This window comes from Parasteatoda tepidariorum, chromosome X1, assembly GCF_043381705.1.
Source record: "Parasteatoda tepidariorum isolate YZ-2023 chromosome X1, CAS_Ptep_4.0, whole genome shotgun sequence".
Classification (NCBI taxonomy): Eukaryota; Metazoa; Arthropoda; class Arachnida; order Araneae; family Theridiidae; genus Parasteatoda; species Parasteatoda tepidariorum.
Window position 1 is genome coordinate 21,883,875 of NC_092214.1, and position 22,462 is coordinate 21,906,336.

At 27.2% G+C, this 22,462-nt stretch overlaps 1 protein-coding gene across 1 annotated transcript in view; it reads right to left on the bottom strand.

Annotated features, from left to right (window-relative positions):
* Window positions 1–1,091: 1,091 nt before the first annotated feature.
* Window positions 1,092–22,462, bottom strand: part of LOC107437523 (M-spondin) — a 25,861-nt gene continuing 4,490 nt past the window's right edge. The window contains exons 2-5 of the mRNA XM_043040076.2: window positions 10,580–10,794; window positions 5,909–6,297; window positions 3,823–3,980; window positions 1,092–1,320 (exon numbers count right to left, since the gene is read on the bottom strand). Coding sequence (XP_042896010.1) covers window positions 1,115–1,320; window positions 3,823–3,980; window positions 5,909–6,297; window positions 10,580–10,794 — 968 coding nt within the window. The 3' untranslated portion in view covers window positions 1,092–1,114. The remainder of the gene's footprint in view (window positions 1,321–3,822; window positions 3,981–5,908; window positions 6,298–10,579; window positions 10,795–22,462) is intronic.

The following is a 22,462-nucleotide window of genomic DNA, read 5'->3' on the forward strand; positions in this document are numbered from 1 at the left end:
TTATTATTTGACGGTTAATTTACCGTAATTTTAATATGAACACTTTAACAGTCGTACTAAATTTAAAATGAGTAATCAATTTTACCTTTAGCTTTGAAAAATCTTCTTATCTTAAAATTCTGCTTAAAAAGATTATAAATAAAAGCAATTATCTCAAATTTGAACTTTATTAATACAAACTATAAAAAAGAAATTATTCTAAAAGTTAATGGATTTCAAAAGTTACCATTAATTAAAGTTATTTGGTGTTATCTAACGGAATAAAAAATAAAAATGCTTGTATATTTCAAGTGTAATTCAAAAACCTCAAATGTTTAGTTTCTGGAAAAAATTGTACTATTACTACTATTTTTACTTTTAGATTATAGTTATTAAATCCTGATATTTTAGAAAACACTCTCCATTTAAATGAAATGAAATTGATTATTGAACGAGAATGAATCATAGATTTATAATGATCATGAATTTAATCATTAATATGAAATTCTTTTTCAATGAATTTTCTTTTTTTAATGAAAAAAAAGTTTTTTACAACAGTTTTCTTATGTATTTTGCTTTTCTTTATCTCAACGAAGTTTAAAAGTGATCTTCGTTAACGTATGAATAAACCGAATGATAACCGAATGATAATTTTGATAACATTTTAAAAGCCTCATCACGAAAGAGCTGACGTTGCATGTGAACTTTTAAATCATTTATATAAAGTGGTGCGGAAAATAAGTTTAAATAAGTAAAAAAATAATACATTAAAACAAATTTAGCTACCACTAAAATAATTTTTTGCAAAAAGTGTAGAAAGTTGGTAGCTCTTTAAATGGCTAATCAAGGGAGTGTATTAATATGCATCCCTTTTTTAATGAATTTATATTCTTCTTGAGAAAAATTATTTCTCCAGATTCTTATGCAATTTGCTTTTATTTATCTCAACTATATTAAAAATATTTTTATTAACGTATAAATAAAGGTATTAAATGCATCGAGAATTTTATAAGTGAAAGTGTGAAAAGGCAATTAAGGCCCTTGTGAATGATTAATGGTGTGTGATTTCAATTGTAGCTAAGTACTTCATTATCGTGAAAGAAAAGAAACAATTTTTATGAAGGATGTTTTTTATTCAGTGCCATCGAAACAATCCAGATGTTTTATTTCCACACGTTTCAGAACTTCGACACCACCTTGATTCTTCAAGTGGTGGACAAGGTCTACTGTTTTTTGATCCAAAATGAATAATTTTTCTTTTCCTAAATTCTTCTCCAAATCCGCAAGTGTTACTGCAAGAACCCCAGTCAGACCATTCACTTACACGGCAAGATCTTGTTCCTAAAAGTTTGAATGAAAAAAAAACATTATCAATTTTGTTTTTTGTATATGATTTTTTGGGCTATATCTAGGTTTTAATATCGCGATATATCATGAGAAAATTTCGATACGAGGCGATATTTTTGTTTTTAGTTAAACAAATTAACATTATTTTTATATTGGCCAATACAGCACTCTCGATAATATTATATTCGATAATTATAGTTATCGATTATTCTTGCGATATTATAATAGTTATTATTTCTCGTCATTAGTTGCCTGAGCACCATCAGACCATTTATTTCCTCGGCTTGTTCTTAAAAGCTCAGAGGAAAAAAAATCAAATTTTCTTGATGTATATGCTTAGTGCTGGGCGATTATTTAAAACTTGTATTGCAATATGTCGTCTAAAATAACTATATATCACAATATTTTTTATATTTAAATAATTTATATTGTTTTTACAGTGATCAGTATTTTTTTCCCAAATGAATTTATAAATTTCCATGATAATATCGTATTCGATAATTCTTATCGATTATATGTTATCATATCGAATCACAACTCTATCGTATTTAGCATTTTTCACTGCCGATTATACTCGCGTTTATATTGTTCACGATAATTATCACGTATTCGAAATTTATTGAAAGATATAGCATTCTTGATATATACTGAAAATATTTTTCAGAATATCGTTATCACTATATTTTAAAACTTGGATCATTCATGATGTTTCGATATCTAATTATTATATTTCTGCAGATATAGTTCTGTTTTTCCTCTAAATATTTAATTGATTTTATTTTACCTGAAACTGAAATATAAACTAGAAATCCTTTTCTTTTATTATTTCATTTTGTAGAAATTAAAAGCTTAACAAAATTGCTGCAACTTTTTAAAAATGTATAAAATAACTATATATATTTTTTTTTATCAAATTAGCTTTCTAGGCATGTGCTACATACTTAAATTACGCATTTTCAACTGGAAACGTTAGTTGTAAAACTTAAGATTTATTCTATTAGTAATGTTGATATTATTATGACTAGATTACTAATATAGCCAATCCTTTATTCAGAGTTCAGTGTATATGAAGCTAGAGGAATTTTTGTACATTATTAAAGGTTTATCTAGTGTGGTGCATTATTATTTTTCCTCCATATAGGTTAAAGGATGCTAGTTACCTTTTTGGATTTTTGCATGAAATCTTGATTTACTCTGATAAATCAATTTTGTTTAGCATGTTTCCCTACTTTATTATTAAAAAAAAAAAGAAAGTGAAATCAGAAGAGTGCCTCATGATCTTGTAACTCGTATTTACCTTAATAACAATAATAATAAATAAATAAAACCACGAAGAAGTACAATTTGAGAACAATATAGGAATTAACTAGGCAACTCTAAGATTCGAACCTGAGTTGCTTGGATCAGAAATGAGACAACGCTACCACGGAGTACAACCTTTCTGATGATATTAAGTAGTCAATCCTTAAAACTGATACAAATAGTGGATTTTTGGCTCTTTAACCAATTATAAACATAGAAAAAAAATGTATATCTTAATTGCTACCAAATTTATCGCTTACTCTTTTTTAGGGAAAGAAATAGTTATTTTTCTTTAAAAATCAAATGTTGGTAGCAGTTCTCTAATCAAAGACTTATCGATATATTAATAAAAAACACGCCAAACCTTTTTGCTACTTAATACGGAAGATAGACTAATCTTTTTATAACACTGTAATGAATGAATACATCAACAAAAACTATATGTCAATCAATTCTATTTCAAAAGCGATTCTTGCCAACACTTGTATTCAAGGTTAAGAAAGAAGGTTGATAACCTCCGCCAGATTGAGTTCGTGAAAGTTGGGTTTTTTTTAATTGGAAACATTATTTTATTGTTAATAAGAACTTTTTCATACTGGCTAGTTTTTAATTATGCTTTTGAAAGGACACTGACCTTATGACAGCTGTAGTTATTATTCATACAAAATGCCAGGTGCAAAATTATGATTAATGTGAAAGATACATTTATGCAGACTAGCTAATTTTAAACTATTGTCTAAATAGAAATATTTCAAACATCGAAGTACCTAGAAGATAAGATTTTAAGGTGAATTATTTGGCAGTTTAAATAATTATTTTTCAGTTCTTAATAATTTCAATTAGGCTATATCAATCCCAGAATATAAAAAATAAATTTTTAAATTTCTTAAGTTTTTTTTTCGATATCTTTTAACATTAAGTAAGTAATTATTATAAAAAAGAAAAATTAAGAAATATTAATCAAAATTTCAATTGCATTTCTAATACAAATGATAAAAAATGAGCATTAGCTACATTTTGCAATGAAAAAAATATTGATTGGTCGTATGATTTAAAACAAAATTAAGAATATTTTCTCAATTACACTACCAGTTAAATGATACACTTAAAATATGAACACAATTAGCTTTGCAGTAGATTGATAATAGAAAAACACAATTTATAAAAGAATTTTTTTTAAATAGTATTACTTACGATGGTGTTTTTTATGTGATTCTTGGTCTTGATTTGTAATTGTAGTTTCAGCTTTTGAAGTAAAAGCGTTTATTTCTTTACGAGCTAAATTCTTCTTCTTTTCCCTTCTTAATTTTCTATCTTTTTTAGAGGAAAGTCTTCGTAATTCACCCATTGAGCTATAAAGGTAAAATGCGAGAGGAAAAAACGTTACTCCGCTTAACTTTTTCAAATATTCTGAGTTGAAATTAATAATATTTAAAATTGAGCAAACCGTAAAAATTGAAAAATTCAATAAACTAATTTAAAGATAAATTAACAAATGGTTTAACTACTGTTGTTTAAATAGCTTAAAAACAAAGTGATAACTGATATCACATCTTTATAGACACTCTACTCATAATATATTGATTTTGTGTTTTAAATTAAATGGTTTTCCTCGAATAAATATTAGTATTACTGATACAAACAGTACATTATAAAAACCAAAAAACTGTGGAATTATTAAGATATTATAAAAACTGTGAGTTTATTATTTTTCTATGCCTGTAGAAATCTTAAATTTTCTTCATAAAATTTATTGTTGGGATAGTACAATTCGTCATTTTAAAGTTTGAGAACTGAAATATCAAATTTAGGTGTATAAACGCAAGGTAGTATGAGACTAACAGGTGTTTGGATAGGAGGTTTATGACGGAATTATAACGATAATATAAAAACGTTGAGTTTATTATTTTACTATGCTTGTAAAAATCTTTATTTTTCGGTGTGAAATTAATAGCTGTGAATGTATATTTCGTCTTCCTAAAAGTTTAAGGTATTATATAACGAACTTAGGTGCATAAATGCAAGGTGGTTTAAGACTGACATGTGTTTAGATAGGAATTTTGGTATTGGAGGAGGCAAAGTAAAAGATAAATATTTGGAAAAAATATTAAAGACCAAAAAATACATTTTTGGAAAAATTGGCGTGAATTGTGAACAATTTTTTTAAATTCTTTTTAAAGCATTAAATTTGCTCTTAAAAAAGCTTGTTTTTTAATTTTACAGCTTTGTATAACATTTTCAATTTTTGTAATTTAAAGTTTTCTATCACAATATACTTTTAAAGCAACATTATTTACTTAGTTTTGTAATATGATGGAATGTAAATATATCTATCCAGTAGTCTTCCAGAAACAACCTGTAAATAATGTATCCTATAAATAAAATACCTGTTATGTTTTTATTCATAGTTATGGAGTTACATAAAATTTAAACATTTCTTCAAAAAGTAAGACTTTCTTTTAAACAAATAAGTCCCACATTGTCATATTTAAAATTTTTCAGCACAGTTCGGGGTCATTCTACAATATTTGTAATGCACGGGCCATTATAAAGCCATGTGTATTCTTTATGAAAATGCAAGCAAAAAATCATTTTTTTTAATATATTGTATACCTCTTTAGTAATATTACTCCTAAAATGTTTGAAACTTCGTCGTTTTTTTTTCTATTGTAAGACTTTGTTACAGAAGCTTTGTTATGAATAGTGCAACTAAGGTAAAATACTATCTGTGCTCTGGGACAAAACTTAGCAACAATGGGACGAAATCTGGTATCAACTGGGAAAATTAAAGAATTTGATTAAAACTGGCATCACTTGTTGAGCAGAGATGATTTCATAAAACAATTTCCATAACAGTAGATTGTTTCACAAATTCTTTTCTAAACTCCGCGAAATACTCCCTTATTAGGAAAGTAAAACAACTCAGAAAAAGTGAAATTAAGAAATAAAACAAATTAAATTAAACTCATAAACTATTCTAACTTATTAGCATACACTCTCATAAATCCATTCGAAGTTGAACTGTAATAGCGATACTTACTAAATAGCAAAGTCACTACAACCTTAATAAAATGTTAAATTGAACCTTTTTGCATTTTAATTGAACTATAGTATAGTGTAGTAAAGTTTAAAAAACACATGTGCTGCACCATATTAATATTGAAGCAAATCGGAACAATAATGCGATTTTACCAGCTTTACAATTTCTAACAGTGTAGATATTCAAGGAAATTTTTGAACACATTTCACAAATTATTTTAAGTTATATCCTATTTATTACCTAATAATGTTTTCTTGAGTAATATTTGTTGTATTCTTGGCCAAAACGAGACTTTCTCCTCTGAGACTTATTTTAATTTCTTTGGAGAGATAAAATTCTTTCATTTTTAAAAACGTAACATGTGCTATTCGAGGGAGTTTCTCTAATTTGGGATAAAAAAAAGAACTGGCCGGATGACTTGGATGACTAGCTTTTATGGGAGAGATGCTTGACCTTGGTACAGTGGCCCATTTTGGAGATGTGAATGTGTAGCCGTTGTCTGTGCCACCATCAGTGGGTTCGAGGTCTAGGGTGATATAATCCACCCACTTACTTCCCTTGCAAAGGTCAAAACTATCGACTCCGATAAACCAGTCAGGACTTGGAGTAATACGGCAAATCATCGATACCTGGGAGAAAAATAATAGATTAAATTTGATTTTAACATGACATGGTAGAGGCTTCATAATTGAAATAAGATACTAAACCAGATATGATGAAAATCCAAATAATCTCTAGAGGAATATATCTATTTGGATTGAAATTCCGGACTTATTTACCCCAAGCAAACTTAAAGGACTTGGAGTAATACGATGATAATCCACATTTTTAAATTGCTCTGGAAAGTATTTTTTTAAAAAAAATTTTGGGGAACAACACTACGTTTTCCACGTAGGCAGTAAAATGCTTTTTTGTGTACTGTTAACAAGAGGAAACTCTAAACACTTGCAAAGTACCTATCCATAAACAATACTAAGGATTAGTTTAATATAAAATTTTATATTTGAAAAAAAATGTGGTTTATCACTATATATCCAAAACCTCTTAACTTCATGATACATTTTTTATCTCCCCATTACTACATGAATTGTATTAACGAAGTTCAAAATAAATGTTTGGTTTATTAAAAAATTATCAATCACTGTTCTGATTTTATTCGACTGTAGGTTCAGTTTCTTTCATTCTTTTTTTCTTTCCAATAATATTGCCATAGGCTAAAGTTCTACTAAACGGTGTTTTGCTCATAATCATGAAATTGGATTAATGCAAAAGTTATGATAAAGTATAAATTCCATAAATTAATTAATATAAATAGCTTAATAAACAGAGACAAATGATCATTTTGGTACTCTAATAAGTACCATCATCAAAAGTCGAACACAGAATGAAGAGAAATACGAATATATATAATCGTATTAATGGAAAATAACAAGAATTTTCACTCAAGGGAAATAACAAATGACCTTTGACCAATGACTCATTATTCTAAAAAATGCTTATAAATTAATTGATAACTTTTCTATTACCCTTTATTTTTCAATAGCTTGGATAATATATTACCATATATTTCATCTTCGTTTTTCGATCTACATCGAAACCATTGTATTCTGCTTTTGTCTTTCTCTAATCGTCGATCAACTTTTTCCTTGTAAATCAATTATTGATCCTGTTGCATTTATTTTCTATCTGCGCCTCGGCACTTATGGTGGTAATGTTACATATTATTTGTGCTTTCATACGTTGCGTTCTTTATTATAATTCGATACCTTACTTCCCATAAGCGACGATCCTTGTTTGGATTTAGATTGATTTTAAGCCAGTGAAGTTAAGAACAATGAGATATTTTTAAATATTAAAAATTTTATCATAATTCATATTATTGTGTGACACTAACACAATTTAACATTGTCATTTTAATAAATATCATTCATGAACCAGTGAAATTAATCATATTTTTTAAACTTATTCTATCTGCTACGCAATCAATCACATCGCAAAATCATCTATGCTTGTAAATCTTAGACGAATCTTCAGATTATATAAAGTAATCATAAATTAATAAAAAAAATCTGAAAGATGAAAAGAACATAATTTGAAGTATCCGTAATAATCTATGGTATTTGAGTAAAAACAATACATTTTCACAACTATGTAATTTTAACAAATAACTTTCGAGAATATAATCTAGATTTTCATAAATTATAATTATGCACACAATTCATTTCATTTTTCTTATTCTTGGAAATCTATAACCTTAAAAAATAATCCTTGTATTATGAGCTCATTTCATTTAAGTACAAAAGAACTTCAAAGAAAGGCAAGATTCAAATTACATATGCTTTCTATCTTAACAATTCTTTATCCACTATCTTTTCTTTTGAAAGTGTAACTTTATATCTCAGCTGATGACCTCACAAAGAAGAAAGATTATGAATGAAATTGTTACTCGCAGACAGCGTGTCAGCTCAAAATTCACACCAGACAGTTAGTTTTCCTCTTTGTTGATAGTTTTCTTGTAAGCTGCCTCGACCACAAAGCCCCGACAGCACTTTTTCTTCGACTCATTCATCTAAAATTAGCATCGACGATCTTGCCATGTTATTTGAAATAAAAATGCTGTGTTTCCGGCAAATGAGCACCGTGTAAAAGTGGTATTGTAAAAAAATGAGTTAAGATTGATTTTTCTGAACTTTTCGGAAAGTGCAATACCCTAATGACAAGTATACTTTCCCATCTAACATTAACAAATGTTTTATTCATTTTGTTTCATTAAAAAGATGCAATCTTAGCTTGAAAGAAGCATTCTGTGTTTCCAAAAAATGGGTAAAGAAAGAGGTATTGTCAAAAATGGGTTGAGATTAATTCTCTGAACTAATCGAACAGTGATGTACCCTATACCCAAATGGCATAAGAATATTTTACTTTACTAGCATAAAACATAAACAAATGATTTATTCATCTTGTTACTCTTCCTCTTGTTACCTTCATTAAAAATATGAAATCTTATTTTGAAATAAGAATTGTGTTTCCGAAATCTGGCGTAATGGGCAAAGAGGTATTGTAAAAATGGGTTGAGATTGAATCTTTGTACTTATTGAAACTTGCAATAGCCTCATGGCATATAAATAAAATACTTCAGCACGATCTGCAGTTAAAAATGCTTTGTTTTATTTAAAATATAAAATCTCAGTTTGCAGTAAAAAAGAGGTTATAACCATATCATATTAACGTAATGCGTAACTATCACCAGTCGTTAGTGATTTTTATAATCAATATTATACTTTTAGCAGTTCAAAATTTTAAAATTATTTCTCAGATTTCAATACTTTAAATTTGCATTTCAGGTTTTAATACCTTAATACCAATGGTTGGAAAAACTACATTATTTTTGCAGTTAACTACGACTACTTTATTGCAAATGAAGTTAACTAAAGCTACTTTTTTTTTGAAATGTAGTGACTAAAAACAGCTTTCGAAATGTAGTAACTACCTCACTACTTTAAGACGAACTTTGCTAGGGAACTTAATGTTCAAAATGGTTTTGAATAAGAAATGGGCCTACATTAGAGATAAGGAAATTATTAAGACAACAGTTTTTCAACAACCAAAACATTTTTTTAAAATTTGTTCATTTAACTTTCAACTTTTTATGCCTTTTCGACAGGGAATATTTAATTTAAGAAATGCGGAATTATCAAATACTTGCAATTTTCTAATTATATAATACTATTTTATTTCCTCTACGAAATTAAGTACAGCCAGAAAACGTTTCTTTCTGTTGAAATAACATTAATGTTTCACGAGTTTTCATTCGCATGTGAAAGTGCGATAAAAGTGATTAATTATCTATTTTTCGTAATGGCTAGTTTAAATATTAGTTATACCGGATTCCAAATACGTAATCTCTGTTAACCTCTACTACAGTCGCAGGGTCATTTTCATTGCACCTATTGACAAACCTGCGAAGATTTGTACCTATCAAATTCGAAAAATTAGTTGTGCTAAAACCGTGCTTCTTTTCTATTAAAAGTAGTAGTCAGAAATGGCTACAAACTACTGCTTTTTTTTTTTAATTTTATTTTTTGTATCGCACTACTGACTACACTACTTTTTAAAAAAAAGTAGCACATTACGCTACTTACCACGAAAAAAAAGTAGCAACTACAGAAGTTTCAGTACTTATTGTGCGCTATTTCCTACCACCTTTATATTATCCTTTAATTTTATTTAACGCCTCAATACATTTATAGGGTTACAAGAAGTATGGGAGGTGTTACAAGCCACCTCGCTGGATTCAAAGTACGGCTAATTTTAGTTTGATTCATTGAGATATATCTCATACAGAAAATAATATTCGTACATTTTAATAATTTCCATGGCAACTAGATTCGTATTTATTCCTTTACACAGCCCGCATTGATATGATCTTGATAGTGGGCGAGTACAAACGCTACGGGAGATATTTTTGGGTTTTCTTTACGTGGCTTAAGTACAATTTAGTTTCTTTAATGTTTATTTATTGTCAAAAAGATAATCTTTGAAGTTGAACAGTTACTTTTTTTTAAAAACTTATGCGTTCTTTGAAATTGAAGGAATTTGATTGCACTTGAGTGAGTCATGTACTTTTCAATTTATGAACTTGCACCGTACAAATAAATTTTATTTTGTGATATTATACACATTAAATTTAACACTACAACGTTATATTTGGAACTAGAAAACATAAATAGCCTCTGAATCTCCTGATTTTCAACAACTTTTATTTGAAATAAATAATTTATATTTTGTAATTCATTGTGACTATAACGAATGATTTGTTGTCAAAAACACATTTAAAACAAATCTTAACGATGCATTAATGACTAAAATGAATAATTACGAATAGGCGTTATTTTAACATTCAGATTTTACCTTTGAATGGGTGGAATCTACAAAAAATGTTGCTTGCGTATTTCCAACACCCTGACTTAAGGGAGGAGCAAAAAATTCAGAGAGGATTCCCCTCTTTTGTTCAGCACTTTCTCGAATAAGTAAGTCAGCTTTTCCGGTTTCTATAAACATTTTGACTGAATCTGAAGCAGTTTTTCCTAAGCTCCATAATATACCACTTGAATTGTGACTTCGTCCTGCAAATAAGATAAATTAATTTTATTTATTATCTAAAAGATAATAAAACTTAACTAGTGAAATTTGTTTTTATAAAATTTTTAATCACAGCACTTAAAGTATAACAGTTATAATTGTTAAACAATGAGGAAAAAAAATTACAAAGTAAAGATTTTAAAGTATTAGGGAGTTACATTTAATTTAATAAAGTACTGCAATTTAAATAAATTAAAAAAAATATTAAAAATTCAGTTCGTTGCAAAGTTTATGATAATCCTTGAATTCCGTAGAACTTATCAAAGTACAATAAAAAATTACAATCACTAAAAATTTATAAGAGCCAAAGCAAATAAATTAATGTTTTTTTATAAACGTCGTTGAACAGGCAACCCAATTTTAAGTTTACGACTATCAATGTTCAACTCCGTAGCTTTGTAATTATGAATCCAATTCAAAAGACAGGAAAACTCCTGGATAAAATATTGGAAGAAAATTGCCTTTTGATGAAACTAACCGCATTTACATTGCATGGAGACGGTAACCTCAAAACCTCCGACGGTTTTCCTGACGGCAAGAGAACTCTAACCTATGATCCGTCTACCCCTGAAGATCACTATTGTCGGTGCGAGTAAGGTGCAGAATTCGTATCAACCGTTAACCAGCCATGGCTAGGATTCGAACCCAATTGATCTCATTGGAAGGCATACACTCTATCCCTGAGTTACCATAACTCTTTGTAAATATTTAACTTACTTTTTATTTTACTTACTTAAACTTTTTGTAAATATTTAACTTACAAATAAATGTTTAACTCAAATATAGCTTGTTATTCAATAATTTATTATCTCATAATTATATTTGTAGGATATTCAGTAATATTTGTAGTTATTATCTACTAATAAGAAATTTTATGTAATTTGAATAGATTTTGCACACTTTATTCAAGTAATTCTAAAAAAAAATATATTCAAGCATTTGAAGGGCCTATTACAGAACAATGACAAGTCACAATTTTTCAGTACAGCTTAGAAATTTTTTCACAACAATATTTTAGCTAGAAACATTTGTAACAATGAAAAATTCTCCTTATAAAAAATAATTCAGACAAAATGTTAAGTGTGAAATATAACTATATCAGAGAGATTTTTTTACTCTCTTAAAATACTCACATTTATTTTTAAAAAAAATAAATAAATAAATTGCTTAGTTTAAGAAATCCTCATTGTTTCTGTCCTTCAATGCCATTTTAAAAGTTTCTCGCAACCCACACTGAAGTAAGGCCTTTTACATTGCCTGTCTCATTTACTTGGGCTGATAATTCCATATAATTAATCACTTCTCACTTTAACGTTTAACAGACACCAAAAAATAAAATCTTTTTAATTTAGTTTTGTCAGTTATTTAATTTAAGAAATTAATTGTCATGTTATAAATTGTAGTTATTGCTGTTGAGAAAGGTTATGTGTATGCAAAAAGTTTACATTTTCGCTTATCTAGGTCAAGAAATGAACTTAAGTGATTGAAAATGTGAAGGGTTGATTGCTTTTCTTTCGAGAAAAGAATGATTTATTGCATATTTTACTTTTCAAAGGTTAAATGAGAAACATAGATTTACATGAAAAATTGATTATTCGCTATAAAAAAAAGGGAAATATTTAATACAACAATTTGTTTTAGAAAGATAATAAATTTTCAGAAAGAAATTTAAAACATTTCGATGTACAATGCTCAAAAGGAGAAACTGACCACCCTAAATAACTTTTGATCTAATAATCGGATCTTCACGTTCTAGAACTCGATCTTAATGGTTCGAAGGGGGTGACCTTAAATATGCTCATTAATTACTGAAAACTATATTTTAAGTTATGAAATCAGACACAAAAACGTACTTTCTCAGACTAAGCATGCCTTTTTTATGAATATATTTTTTGGAGATAATATGAATATATTTTTCCAAATATTTTTCCTTTCAAATATGAAAATATTTTTTGGAGATGCAAGTAATATTCTCAAAGAAACCATATACGTAAATTAAGAAAAAGTAATTAGTCTTGAAAGAAATTATTCTTCAATTTATTGTACAACGATATCTCATTTGAATTAATTAATATATCTGATTAACTTAAACCGTTAACTAACAGGCATGCATATGCGACTCCTTAGCCTAATCAACTAGAAAATTTTACTCGTGCAGCATCTCATTTAACTATTACTTATATCTGTTTATCACAACTTCTTAATTATCTATCACGTGCTATATTTGACATAACCTATCAATTACCTATTACGCATATTCGAAAAGTGTAACCAATTATTAGGTATTTCAGACTAATTAAGTGCGTGATTTGGTTCGTATAACTAAAAATAGCTCTTCGTATCATGAAAATTGTAAGTTAGAAATGCTTCGTGTCAATGTAATTACACGTTAAATCAGTACGGTTATATGAATAATATCTATTTATTAGATTCTAATATTTTTCTCTATTAAAATACTTGGAATTTCTCATTTTAACTTAATAAAAAAATCATACCGTAAAATCTATTTTACCGGAAAATTAAGTTTTACCGTAAAATATTATAAATTTTTTTTTATTATATTTTTTGTTCCGTTCCGAACCGTAAAAATAGATTTTACGGTAAAAAAACCAATGCTCTGAAAAAATTTGGTACTTTTTACCAGAATTTGATACAGACTTTTTTGCAATGCATAATCTTATCAATATTATATATTTTAAATGTTCACAATACATTTTTAAAATAAAGTAAAACATTGAACTTTCTAAAAAGGAGTAATGTTTTTCTCTAAACATATTTACTAATGAATAAATCAATTCCTCTGTGAAGCCCATTGTTTGTTGATTTGAATTTTATTTTCTTAATTTCAAATCTGAGGATGCGAGTATAAAATGTTCATGACGTGAGTCATGAAAGAAAACTCACGGCAACCAGGTCATGAAGTGACTTTTTCTGATGACATGAAAAGTTTTATTTAAACCTGCGACACATTCATCATGACAGACATTTGGATTTCCTATTTTTAAAATGAAACAATCTTGAGATTCCAAAGTGTGATTCAACAAAACAGTAAATATTTATCCTGAAAGTTTGTCTGGATCAACTGCATTGCTAAATTTAAAATATTTAAAAAAAAAGATAATATTACGGATTATTTAATAATCTATGCAGAATTACAATTAATTACAGAGCTATATAATATAAATTATATATATATAAATGAATAGAATATATATATATGAATAGTTTAAAAGATTTAATTTATATAGTAATATAAATAAAATCTTTTAAACTATTTTTTAAAATTAATATAAAATTTCGATGGTAATTAAAAATTTAATAAATATAATGAATTCTATGGATTTGTATAGGTTTTCAACTTTATTAGATCTAGCACAAAGTTTCATATTATAATATCTTCGTAATGTCGTAAAAAGCCATAAAACAACAATAAAATTGGCTAATAGAAAAATTACGAATTTTAATGAAAAGATTTTTGGACGTATATTGGGCTTTTCAACTATCCATGAAAATCCTATGGATATGTATATATTTTCTGTTATATATTTATGGCTCTTCAATTACCATTTAAAAACAGAACTGTTAACGTGATATAACGTACAACGTTTTTTTAATGGAAATGTTATGAACTGTATGGATTTTAATAAGTCTGTACATCACTGAACCAAATTCGGATCATAATGTTTCTGAAAAACGATGCATGGAAAAATTGATCTGCGTATAATTTTGTAGATAAAAAAAAATCACAATTTAGTATTCAATCAAATCTTTAATATTTTAACACGTTCTTTGCTTTAGATACTTATGTCATTCGAAGTATAAAATGAAAAAAAAATACTTATGTACTTTTCATTTAAAAAAGAGCTTATTGTTAAATTTCTAAATTCACCAGAAAAATATGTGGTTTGACATTGTTTGACATTGTCATAATAAGAAATTCAAAAAAGTAAGTGGATTCCAAGAATTGCAATTCTCCTTTTTTCTCTTATAATTTTGTATCAGTTATAACTTTTAATGGCGTTTGATCTTGTTTAGAGCAGTATAGTCGCATCCAACTCTTATGGGATTAAACTGTACGATTTTATCACCGGTGATACACAACACTGCACATGTAAGCATTATTTTAAGTAGCTTTCAAACTTAATCACTAGAAAGTCTTTCGAGAAAATGCATTATAAGTAATTTTAATTCACACTTTAGTTACCCACGAACCAAAAAATAAAAGAAGATTTTTAAATTGTCCATCCAGCTGAAAAACTCAAGGTGAAACCCGCGGGAAACTTCGAAGAATTGGTATCTAAGTTGACATAAGTCTTTTTACACAGTAGGGTGTAGACTAGGAACTGTAAATCGAGTGAAAGAATAACAGACTGAACAAGTAGGTTTTCCCTTGCTTAGAAAAAAAAATCATTATTTAATGGCAATGCATAATCATTTGAAAGAACTTTTTTTTCGATCTTACTTTGTATCAAGTTGTTGAGTATTTAAATTTATATTTTGGATTACGTAATTTGAATTTTAGTTAACTTATCAATCGGGGTCAAAATTGTGAAGTGCGTCCCAACGTAATTTACCAAGTTTAAAGAAAATCAAAATAGAATGATAATAAAATGAATGAATAATGTATAATGAAAATCATCTATAGACACTGTTAGAAATTTTGGTGCTTTTTGAAGCAAAATATTTTTACAATTTGCAGCAACTTTTATATCATACTTTGTTAAACCATTTTATCCTAAACTTTATTACATAATATTAAGTTATGTGAACATTTTGCACCCTATCAGGGTACAAAATTTTTCCGAGGTTATACATAATAGATAATATTTAAAAATTATCAAATAATTCGGATTAATACAAAAACAGATATTAATATTCAGGAAAGCAAAAAAATTTTCGTTAATCATTCTTATAAAACTTTAAGATTTAAAAATAATATTTTAGGCAATAATTTTCATTTTATTAAAGATAATACGATTTTGTTAAGGGGCCATTTTGAAATTTAACTCAATTGAAATTAAACTCAAATGGCGGAACTAGAGAAGGTGAATCATATGTTCCTCATATATATATAGTTCAAAATGAAGAGAAAACATGGAAATAACTACAGAACAATAAAAAAAGAAAATAATAAAAATAACAAAAATCCGGGGGGGNTCCGGGGGGAATAAATCCGAAAAAAAAGGAAAAAATAAAAATATTACAATTTGTAATTAATTTTTTCATTTTTTTCGGATTTCCCCCCCCCCGGATTTTTGTTATTTTTATTATTATTTTTCTTTTTCCCTTTTTCCCTTGTTCTGTAATTTTTCCCATGTTTTCCCTACATTTTGAACTTATTTTATGAGTTCTGTTTACTTGCAACTTATGCGCAGTAAATAAAACTTAATGTTTTTCTTAATTTTCTTCGCTTTTTTCTTTTTCGTAAAATCTTTGTTCAGACTTCGATGTAGCTTTCTTCTTCCGTTACGCTGCAGCTTTCATGGGCCCAGCATTGATACACATCAAGGAGGGAAGGCATCAGATCGGCTTGTACACGGTTTTACCCCGTGAGCAGAGGTTGTCGAAATTAAAGAGAACAGTATCGTGCTAAATTCTTATTGTTCGTTAGAGTATAAATTTGCAATAAACATATAATAAGCTGAACTGAAAATAATTATAACTGTAATGACCATTAAATTTAGAAAAGCTTAAAAACAAGAGAATATTAAAAAGCTGATATAGTAAAACCAACTTATTTGCAAAGATGCCGTGAATTAACACTCCAGTATGGTTCTTTATGTCTATAAAAGTGTGTGTTTGTGAGCTGGAAAACATAAATAATTTCATAAAAATGGAGGTACCCGGTTTTACCCCACTATGCAATATGAAATATCCTATACAAGTTTCTCTACATAAATACATAGCTTAAAATGGTTTTTGCTTATTAATTTAAAGAAATTATTTTACGAAGAGCTATAAAAAGTTAATATTCCAATTAAAAGATTATATTTTGAAGCTAATGGGTAATAATTCTGGAAATAACTCATTAAGAAAATACCGAATATTATTTACGGTGTAATCTGTTAAAATGAATTGAGATGGTTAAATTTTCCCCTTAGGGTGACGCTCGATAACGTTATGGAAGTTCGTGAAACCAATTTCCTTTTAAAATGTCTAAATAAAGGACGGTACAGGGCAATTTCACGCGGCTTTTTCATGGTGTAACTTCCAGTAAAACTACGAAAAGGTCAAACCCGAAGGCCCGAAAGGTCAAACCCGAAGACACTAACTGGGGAAAACTGTTCCTGAAAGAATTTCCATGAAGTGCTATATAAAAATTAAAAGAAAGCAATTTGTGTGTCATCTGTGGCAATTATTTTTTCTAAAAGTAAAATCTCTTAATATTAGAAGCTGGCGTTCGGTAATATTCCTCCGGTAATATCTCGGAAAAAATTGTCTTAACTGAATGCAAACTATTTCATACATTAAGAAAAAGAAGTTTTTTTTTTCTTTCAAAAAAATCACAATTGAAATTTCTTAAAAATGGCTAAAAAACAATTAATTAACTCCTATATAATAATGACAAAACATTAATTTTGATACCACTAAATTCATTAAGCATTTGTTACACACGTCAAATAAGAAGCCACGCAAAAAATGTTTTGGTTTTTTACTATACAATCAATGCCTTCCCTTTTTTGCAAAAGTTTCGGGAATGTGCTTCAATAAAATTTAAAGTTTCACCACCTGAAATTTTTCCGTGAATTAAATATCTTACTTTTCAATATATAAAACCAAATAGATGATTTTGGCTTTTGCCATTAAAAAAAAAATATATAAAGTGGTTTTCAGCCAAAATATTTCACGCTTTTTTTTAAAATGAAATAACAAAATTCTTCGAACTCTTCATTTCAAATAATGTTAAATATTATATTTTTCATTTGAAAGTAAATAAATAAAAATATTTTTTTTTAAGTCACTGAGAAAAGAAAAGTGGTTTTGGGACAAAATTTTAATGTTGCAATAGATTTAAAAAGAAAACTTTAAAATTTTATTAACTTCTTACTGTTTATAAAATGAGAAACATTTCATTTATCATAGTATAATTACTTTTGTTTATGAAATTTTACAATGCCTAATTAAAGGTATTTGCCTGAAATTCATTGTAGCTATCTTACTTGTCTTGAACTTTGGTTAGATTCTCAATTTTTTTTCTTCGACTTTGATTTTTGTGAATTTTTGAAAATAGAGTACAGTAGCTTTAACCAGAAAAAAAAATATTTCAGTTCTTTTCCAGCATTGTATCGTTTTACAAAGTTTCATAAAAATCTGTAGCATGACGGTCACGGCTATTGGTCATTTTTGCACGGAAAAAGCCATGCATGATAAATTCAATATATTCATTAATCGAATATATAATAATATTCAATTATGATTTTCCTACATTGAATTCTAATGTGCACGATAATGTTATAATTCAACATCGACAAAAATTTGAATTATTATTATTAAAAAAACCTGGGGAATTTTTTGTTGTATTTATACAGATACTTTATCTTGCCTAATGTGGGTATGGGGATTTATAATCTGAAATTAATTTTGCTCCAAAATCTATTGGTTCTTTTAAATGACATATTTAGTCTATTTTTTTTGTCGAAGTTGAAATGTACAAGTTTAAAAACTTTATAACAGGGATCGTATAAATGCTGCGAAAAACTCCTAAGGATGATAGAACGAATCATCAGGATCAAACTCATGTCCAGAAATGTTGTCAGACGTGGAGAGGAACGTTACCTTATTATGACCTGTTCAGAACCACACGAAGTCGCAATTCATAACAGGGAAGCGTCTCTAGCGGCGTATGACGACATTTTCGGGCATGAATTATCATAGAATTTTGATCCTGATAATGTGCTCTAACTCCCCTAGAAGTTTGTTGCAACATTTGTCCGATCATCTGTTATGTATAACATTTTTAAACATTTCGGCAAAAAATAGACTAAAAATGTCATTAAAAAAAAACTAACATGGAGACTAACTAACTATTGTATCTTTGAAATCAGCGATGTAAAATATCCTATATCCGTTAAAAAGTCACATGCAACAAATAACAAAAGAAGAAAAAAATTGTACCCTAGTGTAAATTATAATAAGAAAATTGACATTTTAAATCAATAGCATAACGACTAGCAATTTTAGATAAAAAAATTTAATTTTTTATATATCTAGATAGCTTTTTTTCAGAGTCAACTGCCATTGATCATATGGCCTTGAAACAAATTTGCATTTCCCGTTAGTTGTTATGAAAAAATAACTAACTAAATAACTAATTAAACTAATTAAATCTTTTTAATTATTATAATAAAGGTAACCACACAGGTTACCTTTAAAAAGTACCGATTATTATAATTTAAATTATTTTTCAAGTTGATAATTTAAGTAACTAATTTTGATATTCCAAATTGTTCTGTTTGCTCAATAAAATTAGCATTATATGAAGTGTAGAAAAAGTTTTTGCTTCTTCTGTTTGTTTAACATTTTAATTAACGTTTATTTGAATTTTTTATAAGCTAACCTCTTTATTCACATAACTGCACAAAGAAAACACATGCAATTGACAAAACATAATTTATAACAACGATGGGTAATAGGGTAGAACAGAAATACCATTTATGTAGCTAAATTTTCAGACTACAATAGTAAGAGAAAAAATAATCAATTATTATTAAGTTAATGTTATTTAAAAAGGTTAATCATTATAAGTAAAAAAAAGTTAATCATAAAAGTTATAAGTTACCATAAAAGTTAATCATATTGAATATAAAACTTCTTTCATAAAAAAAAATACTCTCACATTTAAAACACTTATTGAAGTATATACACTTATATACGTATTGAAAACTGTTATTCAAATTTAAATTAAGAAAAAGAACTGTTATCCCTTCTTGAAAAAGAACAATATTAGCACAACATTGCGTCATTAGCCATTGTAAAAGTATTTGAAAGTTATAAATGAAATTTATTTATAAATTATTCCAACGCTTGACGTGCTAAAAATATTTTTACTCTATTTCTCAATATATTTCTCAAAAACTAAGATATGTTCAATATATTTATGATTATTTATCATAAACCAAATATATCCATCAAAAACAAATCTCTTGGGAAAATTACTTTACATTTTCCTCGTTGCTACAAAAACAAGAAGTCTTCATATTATAAATCATATAAATAAAAAGGATAGCTTTTGAAAACTTTTTGTTCAGTGGAGTATCGGAAAAAAAGTTTACTTTTCGTATAAATTCAGCATTTTAAAACATGTCTGGTTTAGCTAATTTTTTTATCAGTAAATATTTTTACATTTCTCACATTAATGAGACATACCCAATCCATTAAACATAGGTAATGGCGTTTGAAATTTTTTTTTCTTTTTGTTTCCTCAGTAAAATACATCAATCTTATGAAACGTTTGTTAAACGAAATTAGCATTATACGAATTACAGAAAAGATTTTTACTTCTCCTGTTTGTTTAACATTTTAATCAACGTTTATTTGAATTTCTTATAAGCAAGTCTCTTTACCACATAACTGCACAAAGAAAATATAGGCAATTGACAATATATAAGTAATAACAACTATAGGTAATGGGGTATGACAATTTCTCGTTTTTATTTCCTCAGTATTTCGCATGAAACTTATGTAATGCTTATAACTAATTTTGCATCATATAATGAGTAGAAAACGAATTAGCTTTTTTCTAAGTTCACTATTTTAAAGTCGTTTGCATTTAATTTTTTAATAAACAAATCTAGATAAATTTTTCAAAAGGAAACAAGCATAATATTCGAAGTATTTTTGTTTTTTTGCCATCAATTTATTATTTTAAACTGATATCACAATCAACTGATATAAAAAATAATAGCTTTTGCTCTTCTTCTGTAAACTCAACAATTTAAGTAATGTTTATTTTCATAAGTTAGCAGGTTTATTTCATTTATTTATTTTTGAATGGCTAAGTACTTTTGTAAAAAATAATTTAGAAAAATTTTTAAAATCGCATGAACACCATAATATGTATGCGTCTATATTGCTTTAAATTGCAAGTAAATAGTTGCGAATTCGAAATTCACTTGACTACATTTGCCATGTCGAAGCTCGGGAATAAAAATAAACTTCATAAAAAAATATTTTGCAGTAGAGATAAATACTTCACAGTCAGAAGAAAAAAAGAGCATAAATTAACTCAAATAGCCATCTCTCCTTTTATAAAAACTAACAAAAATTAATGTAGTAAGGACATTACGATGACCATAATTTCTACCATTACAGAAAATTAACACAATTTATCACGCATCGCTCAGTTGACTCTAAGTTCATAAAAAAGTAATATATTTTAGCTTTAAGGGTAACTTCTCATAATTAAGTTCAACTGAAACGAAATATGTCAGAAGTCGAGAAGCTGTTCTGACAGAGGAATAAAAATCTTAACATCCGGGCTGCAGATAGAAATAACAGTGAAATTGCATAAAGAGATGACAGATAAATAGCGGCCATGTTTACGAACACTTCAACGATATTTCCTGTAATGTTCATTCAAAAATTAACTTAAAAATGAAGACAAGTATAAATTTTAAACTAACAAAAACAAATTAAACTTGAAGAAAGATGGCTACAAAACTTTGCAGAAGAATCTCCAGTAAATAATCTTACTTTTAATCCATAAAAAAGATATTAGTTGTACCACATAAATTAGGAATTTTTAGGCTATCACTCTTGCTAGAGTATATCGGAGTATTAATATCAAGGTTGAACGAATTAATTATACAATCAATTACCAAATTAATTCTCAATAATTATAATTATTACCATCAACCACAGGGCTGGGATAAATGAACACACCAGAAAATGAATGAAATATTCCAATAAATATTAATCACAGAAAACATATAATTTAATGACATCTTCTAGTTCCAGTTTGGATTAAAGATTTGAGCTTTGCTACATTAATTTTAACTGTAAATGTGTTCTATAAAAATGAGCGGAGAGGGACATTTCAAAAGTTTTGTTTGAAATGTCCATACACATTTCAAGTATTCTTAAGTTATTATTCAGCAGCGTGCAAGTCTACGGTCAATATATTTTTTTAATAAATTCTTTCAGTTATTGGTTGCGTACAGATATAACTTTGAGAGATATTGGCTATCAGCTACTAAATGTTTATACATATAACTCATAGGTTATGCATATAACGTCACAAGATACATAAATCTTTTAAATGATGCATATAAAAACTGCGTTGTATTGATAACACGAGACTGTTTTGGCAGACAAATAATTTTTACTTCATCTTTTATTGTAATAAACTAAAATAACATACTGGCTGGAGGCTTTTGCACGCCACTATAGGCGTAATGTTGCTTATACCTCTGGGACCTGGTTGGAAAAAATTGTCTGTAACACAATTAATTTATTCAGTTTTTTAAAATATTTTATTTATTTATTTATTTATTTTTATTTATTTATTTTTATTTATTTATTTCTATTTATTTATTTCTATTTATTTATTTTTATTTATTTATTTATTTTTATTTATTTATTTTTATTTATTTATTTTTATTTATTTATTTTTATTTATTTATTTTCATTTATTTATTTTCATTTATTTATTTT